A 12267-nucleotide genomic window follows, 5' to 3' on the forward strand; every position below is an offset into this window, starting at 1 on the left:
AACAAAAAGTGGCATCGTCTAAATATTGCAGATAAATATAAATCTTATTAATATGACATGGATTTTCATAATAATTTTCAGTTAACACAAAAAACACAAGTTTTAAAGTGATGTGATGTTAACTTTACCATAAGAAGTGGCATTGAAGAGTTCAACATTGAAGAATATATGATTGCCTCTGGTCATCTGTCGTCTGTGCGCAGCCAGCATGATCTCTCGTATTTTGTCTGCTCCCATACACATAATCACCACTGCAGGAAAATGACAATGCAATGATTGTTATACGTAAGAGTCATCTGTTGAATGTATACACTTTATAACCTATATACAGTTTGTTACAAATAACAATGTTTAGTAGAAAATCCAGCTGAGATTTTAAAAGTGCAGGCCCCCTGATACCGACCTCTAACCCCGTTCTGCACATATCCAGCAAGTTTAATGATGATACCTATGGTCAATGAGTTCTGGCCAATTAGCTGCTAAGCACAGCCCCTAGGTAAAGTGTTGGTCAATGGCCATGTTTTTAAAGCTAACCCGACTAATCTTTTACGGGCATTTGAATCTTAGTCCCCAAGGCTTTGTGAGAAAGTTGGTGTTGTTTAACGTTGTTAAAAACCTAAGGGGTGTGGCCTCTCAGTCGGGGCTTAATAACAGCACCACCTTGTGGAAAATCTAAAAAGTGAATAATAGCACACCCCATGGAGTGGGGACGCACATTCTGTGAAATTTTTGCATTGCTGCATATAACGGTGTGGGAGGAGATAGAGCTAGAAAATGTGGCAGAAGAAATAGAAGAAGTAAGAAGAAAAAGTATGGTGGATAACAATAAGTTCATGCCCTCAAAAGAAGAAAAGTATGGTGGATAACAATAAGTTAATTAACAATAACTTAATTAGAGCATTGATTAAAACTTTTCTGAATTTTCATCAGGTCATTACTGAAAAACCTGAAAAATGGGGAAAAAACTGTGTCTACCACCTGGACAGAAAAAGTATAAAGAACCCAACAGAACCACTATTTCAATACTGATTTATTACTACTCCATTGTATTCTGCCAAAATGGCTTGCAAATATATTAATAATGGGACCGTCAGCCCCGCATTGGCGGCGCCCCACCCGTCGGCCCAGCTCCAACGCTTCTACGAACCGCCGCTTCCCGCTTTCCAAACTCGAGTCCCAAGTTTTGGCCAATTGAAGCATGCAGTCGTGGCAAATCAGCAACAAAGGCCCACTCATGCGAAGACGTTTTGGTCAACGGCAGCCATTTTTCTCGAGCTATCTCCCTATAACTTCTCACACATGTGTATGTCGGCCCCCTTAGGCCTTGTACACAATTTGGTGATAAGTTGGAAACCAAAAAAGGAAATGTCACGTGACGGTGATGGTCTAAGAGGCTTTATTGTAGAACACCATGGGCTGTACATGTGTAAGAAATATCAAGGCAATCAGAGTTAGAGGGAAAGGGGCGTGGCCTGTAAAACATTTGCACATCACATTTGTGGCGCCCCCTATGGGTTAATCTCGACAAGCTTAGAGGGACATGCTACCACATGTCTTTTGCACATATTCAGCAAGTTTTATGATGATAGGACCTATGGTCAATGAGTTATCTTCATAAACATTTTGGTCAATGGCGGCCACGTTTTTCAAGCTATCCTACTAATATTTTTTGGAGCCGTGTGTCACAGTCCCCCGAGGTTTCGTGAGAAGTTTGGTGTCAAAATTCACTAAAAATTTCTCCAGGCGGACTTATATGGTCACAGAGGCTTTTTTGTAGAGCACCCTAAAATACACCTGCGTGAGAAATTTCATGACAATCGGACTTACGGTGTGCGGAGCGTGGCCTCTCAAACTGTTTTCAGTCGGGGTTCAATAACAGCGCCCCCTTGTGGGAAATCAAAAAACTGAATAATAGCACACCCCGTGGAATGGGGACGGACGTTCTGTAAAATGTTTGCGTTTCTATGTGCAACGGTGTGGGAGGAGATAGAGCTAGAAAATGTGGCGGAAGAAATAAGAAGTAAGAAGAAGAAGTATGGTGGATAACAATAAGTTACGGCCCCTCAATACTTGAGGGCCCGTACTTAAAGGCCTACTTCACCGGTTTGAATATGAAGGTGTATTGAATTCTGAGATCCTATGTAGTATAAATGTGCAAAAAAAAAAAAAATCGGTTCATCCTAGCCTGAGAAAAGGCAGAAAGAGTGTTTTTTTTAACCCTATATTTCTCTTTCTGGTGACATCACAGAAAGAGAAATATAGGGTTAAAAAAAACTTACTTTGTAAATATTACTGTGATGTCACAGTAAAAGACATCACAGTAATATTTACAAAGTAAGCACATTTATACTACATAGGATCTCAGAATTCAATACACCTTCATATTCAAACCGGTGAAGTAGGCCTTTAATAATAGGTTTATGCTTTCACATTCGGTGTGTTTGTACATTTGGCGTTTTCCACAGGAGTTTTAGAGACTGCTGGGGGAGTGGGCGTTCCCTATTAGCTTTAACCTATCACATTCTGCCCGACCTCGGGGAGCCAATAACTTTGCTCCTGTCAAAAGTTTAAAACCGTCCTCTCTCTGCTGTAAGTTGTCATAACAGCTTTCGGTGGGACCCTCCTCCATACCTTCTGCACAGCCCATGGCTTCACTAGCTCCTGCAGATGATTTCACGATGAGCACATTCAATAAAATGTTCATTCTTTAAACCTCTGGTTCAATAAGTCTCTCCAGATTCAAATTAAATAACCTACACATAATCATGATTAGCAATAAAAATGTCAGTATAATTTCTTGATTATACTTTTCAATAATATGACCATTATATTTTATGTATTTCTCAATTTAAAACAAAAATAAAGTAGCATTGAAAATACAAAAAATAAAGCTTCTAGGCCTACACTAGCCTACTTTTTTCAAGATAATTTAACAGTTTAAGGGTGAAAAATAATACTGAGTTATATATCTATCTATAAAGCAAGAAACGTCTGTGTGTCTGTCTGTGGCTCGCATATCTCTCTGAGTTTCAGTCAGATCGGCATGAGCTTCTGGATATTGCTTGCGCACAGCACGAAGGTGTGCATCCAACATAGCCTGATACTTCCGCTTTCAATGCACCCAACTTTCCAAACAAAACATTCTTAAACCTTTCCACAGACATCACCAACTCCTCCAACCTGTCCGCTTTAGTGTTAAAGATTGCACGTTACGCTATTTTCACTGTTATAGAGTTAATGTATAGTTAAACGCGGTTTCCATTTAAACTAGCACGATCTCGGATAGCTCTGCTACCGGTGAATGTAAACATTTTAAATTTGTTAGAAACTAACACCTAAACAAGCTAAAGACTATGCAAGATGCAAAGATGCCCTTCATTTTGTTTGCAAAGATAAATGCTGCTGCCTTCAAGCTGCAATTACCAACGAAAAAGATTTTTCACCGGCTTTGCCCATAAAGAATAGAGGATAATATGGCGCAACAATTATTAAAGAAAGAACATAAGTCACATTGACGAGCAATATGACAGCCATTTCAATGACTGTGTGACACTGCCTATGTGTAGGCTACATCTGTTTATGTGTCCCACTTTGATAGACGGGTTACATTTAAGCATGCATAAGCTACTGCTTCCTACGGGCACTGCACTAGTATATTATTGACTCACTTATAATGGCAACAGCGTTGCACTCAGTGGGAGCAGTGATGGTGGACTTTGGACTGAGTGGCCTTATTTCATTATACTTTTAGAATTTGCTGCTGGCAATTAAAAATTAATTAATTGGATTTATATCACTTTATTTCTCTGTGACTCAAAGCGCTTTACAGGGTTCCAGGTTAAATTTGTTCACACACAGTCATACCGGTGGTGGTAAACTACGAGAGTAGCCACAGCCACAGACACTGACTGAAGCGTGGCTGCCATTCAGCGCCAAAGGCCCCTCCGACCACCACCTCAAACATACAGCAATCATACACATCCACACAAGGCAAGGTGGGTGAAGTGTCTTGCCCAATGACACAACAACAACCATGACACAGGTGGCCGGGCGGGGATCGACCCGCCAACCCTTGGATCGTTGGCCAACCCGCTTAACCACCTGAGCCACAGTCGCCCCAAAAATGGCTATAGTTTGGACACCCCTGTTGTAAAGCAGTTCTACAGATAGTAATTAACATGATATTTCAAACCAACAAGTCTATCACAAAAGACAATAACATACAATTACATGAATATACACTGTGATTTGTAAACATTGAGAATGAGTTATTAAAAATATTTATGTCATATTCAGTTTTCACTTGTGTTATTAATTGGCACAATACATGGCTCACGATATGATATATCACAAAACATTGCGATAAGATCAGGGTGGTCTTAATACATCACATTATATTGATAAAATTCGAGGCAACTAGCCTGAGCGGAGGTTTATTTCCCAACACATTTAAAACCTGAATTTCTTTCTCTAAAATATCGATACTGGAGCTGACGATACGATACAGATATCACGAAAATAATTTTAATTTTATTTCTGTAATTTTAGGTTGCCTTTTTAATATCTGGCAGGGGACAGCGGATGCAAACTAGCCTCTTAGACTAACTCTGGCTCACTTACCAGGGCTCAACGCTAAGGTTTTTTTTCACTTGCCCGGTCGGGCAAGTGGGTCTGAATTCTACTTGCCCGAAGTCAATTTTGACTGGCCCCTATAAAAAAATGTTTCTATTAGTCGTGTTCAAATAATTGTTATATTCGCTCTTTATTGACAATGTATAAACACATCATGGACAGTGTTATAGATGATCATACTGAAAGTGGAGGCTATTATTCAAATATTATTTGAGTTGGAACATTTGTAATCTTTTTTGTTTCTAAACCTACAATAACTGCAAACGAGACATGTTTTATGCAAACAAAAATCATGTAAAGAACTTTAACAGCACTTATTTTTATTTGTTTTACCTTATTCCTTTTACAACAGCAATTCTTTAAAACTTCTTTCTGCTAAATTTTTTTAGGCCTACAACAATCTGTTTTAAATTTATTTTTATTCTTTTACTATAGGCTATTATTTTAATGTGTGTATGAGTGATTTTAATTTGATTGAAAAAAATTGGCCCGTGTTTTGAACTCTTTTCCAGTAGCTTACTTTTAAGCTTCCACTGCCTGTTCCTCTGATAACTGTTGCTGATGTTTGTGTTGAACTGCACATTAACTGGTAGGCTACTAGGCTACTAGCAGCAGAGCTAACGTTAGCATCCTCGCGACTACTAGTTTCACGTTGGGTGCATAATGCATTTAAAAACCGCGGATATTTTCGCTGCTTTTCAGACGGTCGGGGTCGACTTCACTCCATTTATAATTTACTCGTTGGCTTTTGGACTTTCTGTCACATCAACCTACTGCGTGTAGTTCTCTTCTCTACCTCTCTAACTGGTTGTGTGTGCTCACCGGTGTTGAGCCGAGTCTGCGTGTGTATCGGCGGTGGAGCTCCGCCCCCCCTTCACAAAACGGAGGAGAGGAGAGATGCAACGTAGCAGACACTACGCGCACACAAATGAGCGTTAATGTAATAATTAGCACCAGTTAAATATGAAAATAAACCATAGATAGATTACTTGTATTTGGCGATTCAAAAAAATTAAATAAGAAATATGATTATTTTTTTATTATTCAAGAATTTCAGCGGAACCTCCCAGTTGCCCGGTCGGGCATGCCAGTTGTCATAGTTACTGGCCCGACATGGCATTTTACTTGCACCGGGACGTCGGGCAATCCTTATTGTTGAGCCCTGCTTACAGTCTGACTGTTTATTAAACATTAGGTTAGGGTTAGGGTTTTGATTACCTCGGCTAGAGATTAACGCAACAGAAGTATCTACAGAGGTCTCAGGTGAGCACTACAGTGTTACACTGTCAACTGTGTTGCCAGTGATGAAAATTCACTAGAGCATTATTTATTCTCATTTTGTTTAAACTAAACTAAACATTCAACCATTTAGCAAATGAGTGATACACTTTAAAAATGTATTTCATTAGGTTCATTGTGATAAAAAAAAAATACAAACAAACAAATATTTAATTGAAAACACAGTAACCTCAGCGTCCCTGTTAATAAGGAAGATTCAGAATCTTTTTGGAACATTCCTCACAACTCTGTCACTTAAACACACCTCCTGAAATATCCCTTGAGTCAGTGGGACAAACTTCACCTCAGTCCTGCCAGCACTATAGCACCCTTTAATTACACTGGGCTCTACATACACTGCTGGCCCTGTGTTTGCTCTGCAAGCCATTCCATGGAGCAGCGCTTTCAGCCAGCAATATTTCAAAACTTCTGGATTTTCCTTTTTGCTAGGGCACTGATGCTAGTTACAAATTAACTCAGGAATGGGGCAGCACACGACACACTTACTGAGTGCCCGTACTGTATTTCAAGTGCCCTGTGTTGGCGGTAAGCTTAAAAAGTTGGAGCATATGCAAATAGGGGACTTTTCTGCCAATGTATAATACCATTACCCCATAAACAAGGATACATGTTGTTTGATCCATCTGTCAGAGAGTAGAACAGAATTGAGAAAAAAAAGTAAGGTGGGACAAATGCATGTGTGGCTGTCGGTTGCAGCCAAACCGTAGCAAACTGAGATACTCAATATATGACTACTGGATAAGCTGACAAATGATTTCCATGTTTGTTGTTATTAAAATAATTGTCTTTGGTTACATATTCCAAGTCCTTACAGTCCATACATATATGCAGGAGCCTAAGGGGAGTTAACTCCAAACACAAAGACTTCATACAAACTCAGGATGGGAGTGCATGTCTCAGGAGGATTAGCATCAGAAATGGACCAATCACAAGAGAGGTGCTTGATTTTCCCTCCTAAGTGGTTGTACCTTGTTGTAATATTGTGCAGTTAATTTCAGTGGGATAGATATGTGGATACGATAATTCTGAATGAGGTTCTTGAGCTCAAAACCATGTTTGGGTGACTGACAGGGACCCTAAAGATGAATAGAACATCAATTTCAATCACATTCAATCTTCAACAGTCAATTATTAACCTAGCATCCTTAATAGAATATTATATTCACAATATACTAATTAAATGGTTTATTTTTCTTTCATTTTAGAGACTATACTGATTTCCTATTGATAGACAAAATGTTTTAATATGAATGTCCACAAAAACTAATTTTTCAATAACAAATAATTATTTCTTATCCAACCACTGTACATTTGCGCTGAAACTGATTCTGCTCTATCACTCCCATGTGACACACACATGTTGTCCACTCAGCAACATGTGACACACACATGTTGTCCACTCAGCAACAGGTCTAGCTGTAATGCAGTTATTAATGCACAGCCTCGGGCACTACCTTTGCCAGACCTTTTGGACAGCAGATCATAGTGTACAAACAGCCACATGTGGTAACCAAGGATACATAGAGAGCAACAGATTGTTTGCCTTTCCTAGAGGCTACTGTCCAAGTAAATTACAGAGAAAATGCTAACAAAGTGACGTCATCAAAAAAACTAAAAGTTGGACAGTTCAAGAAAGTCATGCAGTAAGATATTAACTAGGTTGGAAACACGTTAATCAGGATGACCTGAATCCATTAAACACACCTGAAATGTTGGTAATTAAAAGGGAAACAGAACACAACTGCAGGAATTAGGTCTGTAAACTGTGATGGATGTTTACAACAGACAGTTTGGGTAATCATTTGACCATTTCCCTTGTTGGCTCACAGAAAAATGACACTTTATCTACACTGTGCAAAGGAGTAATAAACTAAAATATACAGGGTCTGATGAAGGCTATATTTTAATACTGATTCTGTTTTTGATTTAATTCCAGGTTGATCCAATAACTGGATTTCTTCAACTCTGAGGTTTACAAACCTCTTATTAAATCTGTTGGTGGTATTTTTTATTAGCAATGGGTAAAATACTAAAAATCACTAGTGGCAGAATATATCAGCAATTATCAGCAGATAAGTAATGTTTATATTAGGGCTGTCAAGCGATTAAAAAAAATAATCTAATTAATGACAGGCTCTGTGATTAATTAATCTAAATTAATCGCATACTTTTATGACACTTTTATACCTGTTTATAAACAGCTGTACAGCCTGCTACAGTTTGTTTCTCTCTCTCTCTCTCTCTCTCTCGCTCTCGCTCTCTCGTAACTTCTGTCTCCACAACAGACAGCGCTGCACTGCCACAGATGCCTATGCCGATTCATTCACCATCGTCGTACTCATAGGCAACAATATTGACACACACACACACACACGGGGCGGGTGTCCGTTTACGCGGGAGACGAGACAGCTAGCAAACAAAATTGAGACACACGGAGAAGATTGAGAGATACTGTTTGTCACAATCAATGTGGCGCAGCCTTTGCGGGCTCACATAACGCCCATATTTACCGATACATAGTCATTGACACGCCCTGAATTAATATCATTTACTGAGTACATGAAGGCGATCGTGGCAAACGCCGACTGAAAGGGAAATGGAAAAATAGACTCCACATGATGTGGATCACCGTGGTCACGCCAAAGTTCCCGTCGGGGAGGCTGCAACCAGGGAAAATATAGTTTGGTGACACAGTGTGAGCGTGAAGGCGTCAAGAGTGTCAGCGTGTGGCGATCTCCGTTAACGCTGCAGCCCCAGAATGTCGGATTTGGTCTAAATAAAAAAGAAGCGATCCAACATCCAAGTGGAATCAAAAAAGTGCACATCCTCACACGCAGCAGTGTTTGTGCCACGAGCGGGGGACACTGAGACACCCCATGAGAAACTGATTCGGGGAATTCCTCCCGACGCAGTGACGGCGGCGGAGGGTTAATAATAAACTTCACAGTCCCTTTCAAAACACAGTTACGACGTGCTTAAACATAAAGGTAAACACATAGATCAAACGGACTAACAGCCATTAAATATTACTACAATATGTGATGTACAGTAGGCTTATGATTAATGTATGAAACTGTGCACTCCTGTCTGCCTGACTGAGGCATTGAGAACAGCGTCAGTGTAAAAGTAATATGTATTCCACCTCAATATAATCTGAATGAATTCAATAACATGCAGATAGGTTATTCTTTATTAACTGCAGAGCATATTCCACCGTTGTTGTTTTTTTAAATTTGCACTCACTGTTTGTTATTTAAGATACTAATTCATTTTTTTTTTCTTATCACATGAATGGCTTCATCCGTTTTGCAAAGGAACTCCCAATATATGATAGACCTACATGGCTTATAATAGGCCTGTCTGGATTCATTTTACATAAACACATTCGTTCTCGCACTTCAACATGTGCCGGACGGAGTCACCGTTTTTCCTTTCTCCACTTTCTGCGCGTACGCATTGGTCAGAGTCAAAGGTTGCGTATTGGGTGGCGTACGCCCTCTACTGTGCATACGCAGCGTTGATAAATGAGGCCCCTCTCTCCAGAGCATGACCCCTCTCTCCATCACATGGAGCCAGCAGATGCTGACTTCAGTATGGAGTAGGGCTGGGCGATTAATTGAATTTCGATTCCGGTTACAATTTTGGCTTCCAAGATAATCGTAATAAAACGGTTATTGTGCGGCACGCCGGGTCATGTGTAGTAAATGCAGCGCAACCTTCTGTCTCCACCTGCGCTCCGCCCCGCCCCCACCCGAACACTGTCGCTTTCAGCGATTCCAGTGCAATTGTTTATTCAGCATAAAGTTAAAACGCTCGTCCAGGATGTTACACCGAAACACAAAAGCCTTGCGCGATTGAAGCAGCGTTTCACTCGGTGAAACATGGTGTGAGTGAGACACTGTGATGGCGGTGGGTAACGGTGTCATTCACCATGAGAACTTGCCGGTGTGAGCCGCCGCGCAGAAAAGCTCTGTGGCTTTACGGGTAAAATGATAGTCGGGGATTCCTGCACGTTAACGTTGTTGAGGGGAAAGGCTTCCGCTTTCTGATTGCATTTCTCGAGCCTGAATATATTGTGCCATGTCGGCAAACTATCTGCGCGACAAGAGCAAATATACAGTGAGACGCACCCCCTCCGTTAGTTTCAGTCTACAGACGAAAAGTTACAACCAGCACCTAAGCATGGACTTCGTTTAAATAAAGCGTCTAATTTTTATGATCAGCGCTCTGATGCAAATTCTGAAGTCTGAACATTACGGTGTCAGCTGTGGTGTAGTTTTTTTTACAGCAACTCAACGTGCACTGCAAAAAAAAAGAAGGGAATAAGTCGATCTTTTTGTAGATTCATAGCCTACCTCCTCTTATAAGTCGAAGTACAAATCAATGAATGGTTCACAATCACATCCCTAGTAAAATATTAATTTTACTCTTAGATTCGAAGGTTTTAATGATTATTTATTTTGTGTGGCTTTTTAGTTGTAGGCTATGTTTGAGGAGCACAATTGGGAGTTTTGTTTATGTAATGTTGAAAGAATTGGCTGAATTTTCATTTTGGTGCATCCCTACAATGAATAATCGTCTTTAATAACCGTGATTACAATATCAATCAAAATAATCGTGATTATAATTTTTGCCATAATCGAGCAGCCCTAGTGTGGAGTGTCTACCATTCTACTAATCACAGAGTACTGGGAGGACCAACCCAGCAGGGAGGCTGTCCTAGCCCAGGCACACTGGACTAAAAGACCAACTCCTAAACCCAAGCGTTTGTTGTCCTGACAGTGTGGTGCCTCGGTCCCTGTTCTCCAGCTACCGGCCTGCTAGCATGCTAACAGGGAGGCTTTATGCAGCCTACTAGCTTGCAGCACACTTCCCCATCTAGCAATGGGCCTGCCATTCACACCATCAGCCTGAGCTTTGTGGGCTTTCAGCAGGCTTTTATAATTTCTCCACAGAGCACAAGACACCTCGCCTGGCTCCGCCCGCCTACCTACTTCTGCTCAAATTTAATTTTCCCTTTAGTAGTCAGTCTGGGTCTGCGGTATATTCTTAGGTTTTCTCCGGCCAGATTTCTGCAGGTCCAATCAGCGCACAGAGGGAGTGGCTCGGAAGCCGATGCATAACATAACGTCAAGCCCCAAACGTTATGCGATTGGTTGGCAGATCCAGAGTGACACTGGGTAGATCCAATAGTTTTAAACTTCAACAGACACCCGCCACCAAGTGAGTGAACATTTGCCAATTACAGCACTGCCAGACCTTCTGTACAAATGAAATGAAGCACGATGGTCTGGTAGGACCAGAGGGGTATACTACAAAGCAAACTCAACAGAGCCCGGCTCTCTTTTTTTGATCTGGTTCAACATAACACATACCCTCGCTCAGAGCTAACTGGTATCACGAAGGCAGTTATCAACCTCTTATGTTGAACGAGGGTTTCAGCTTCAGGCTCTGTGCGCGTCCCCATAAGAGGGGGCGTTTGGCCGTCATTTGACTCTGCTTCCGCACAGACTGGACTGATCTTGTGCCGCTAACTTTACACTAACGGACTGATTGCGAGCAGCTGACTTCGCTGACTTCACAAGAGTTTGTCAGTCTGAATGATCACAGAACAGCAGAAAACAGAGAGCCGAAAAAAACTCATACTGCAAATAAGGAGAGAGTGGAATGTTGTCAGAAAATTGGGCTACTGAATTGATTAATTTATTTTACAGATCGTTCTCGCAGTGCGTAACGTGACATTATAAAGAAATTAAAGGTTGAACTCGGATTTAAACAGTACACCATTTAGCCTAGTTGATAATCCTACACTTAAGAATCTGATTTAAGTCTGACACTGTCCCCTAATGAATAGAATAGCCTATGTGGAAAATCACGTTAGTTTTGGGCCACATCAAAATTAATACAATTTTGATTTTGGCTAATAGCCCTTTATTTGCATCTTATAAATGCCATTAAAATAAATAGCCTAGATATAAAACCTGTAGGCTAGTCTGTATTTTCCGGACAAATATGAATCTACTGTGAGAAGCTTAACCTGCGAGTCTGCAGCGATGTCCGAACTGTGACAGCTGTCACCTGTCACGTCCCAACTGTAATCGCTACTGATGAAAAGAAGCCTACAGTGAAATAATGTTGCAACCTGTGATTTTATAGAACGCTTCATTAAGAGCCAGTGTGTGTAGATCGCCAGGTAAAATCATTTGAGGTGAGAGCATAGAGTGGCGCTGCATACAGTAGGTCTAGGCTATTTTAAATTTTCTGCATCAATAACTATACATGTGGCAAAAAGCTGCAGCGCGATGTTACAGTTCACTCTAATGTAAACCTTATGTC

The 12267-nt window shown here is 40.7% G+C and overlaps 1 protein-coding gene across 1 annotated transcript in view; it reads right to left on the reverse strand.

Annotated features, from left to right (window-relative positions):
- npr3 (natriuretic peptide receptor 3) overlaps positions 1 to 12267 on the reverse strand; it is a gene marked incomplete at both ends in the record, with an annotated part of 70693 nt that overhangs the window by 40193 nt on the left and 18233 nt on the right. The window contains one exon of the mRNA XM_080041029.1: positions 129 to 251. Coding sequence (XP_079897155.1) covers positions 129 to 251 — 123 coding nt within the window. The remainder of the gene's footprint in view (positions 1 to 128; positions 252 to 12267) is intronic.

This window comes from Ammodytes marinus, assembly GCF_949987685.1.
Source record: "Ammodytes marinus genome assembly, chromosome: 2".
Classification (NCBI taxonomy): domain Eukaryota; kingdom Metazoa; phylum Chordata; class Actinopteri; order Uranoscopiformes; family Ammodytidae; genus Ammodytes; species Ammodytes marinus.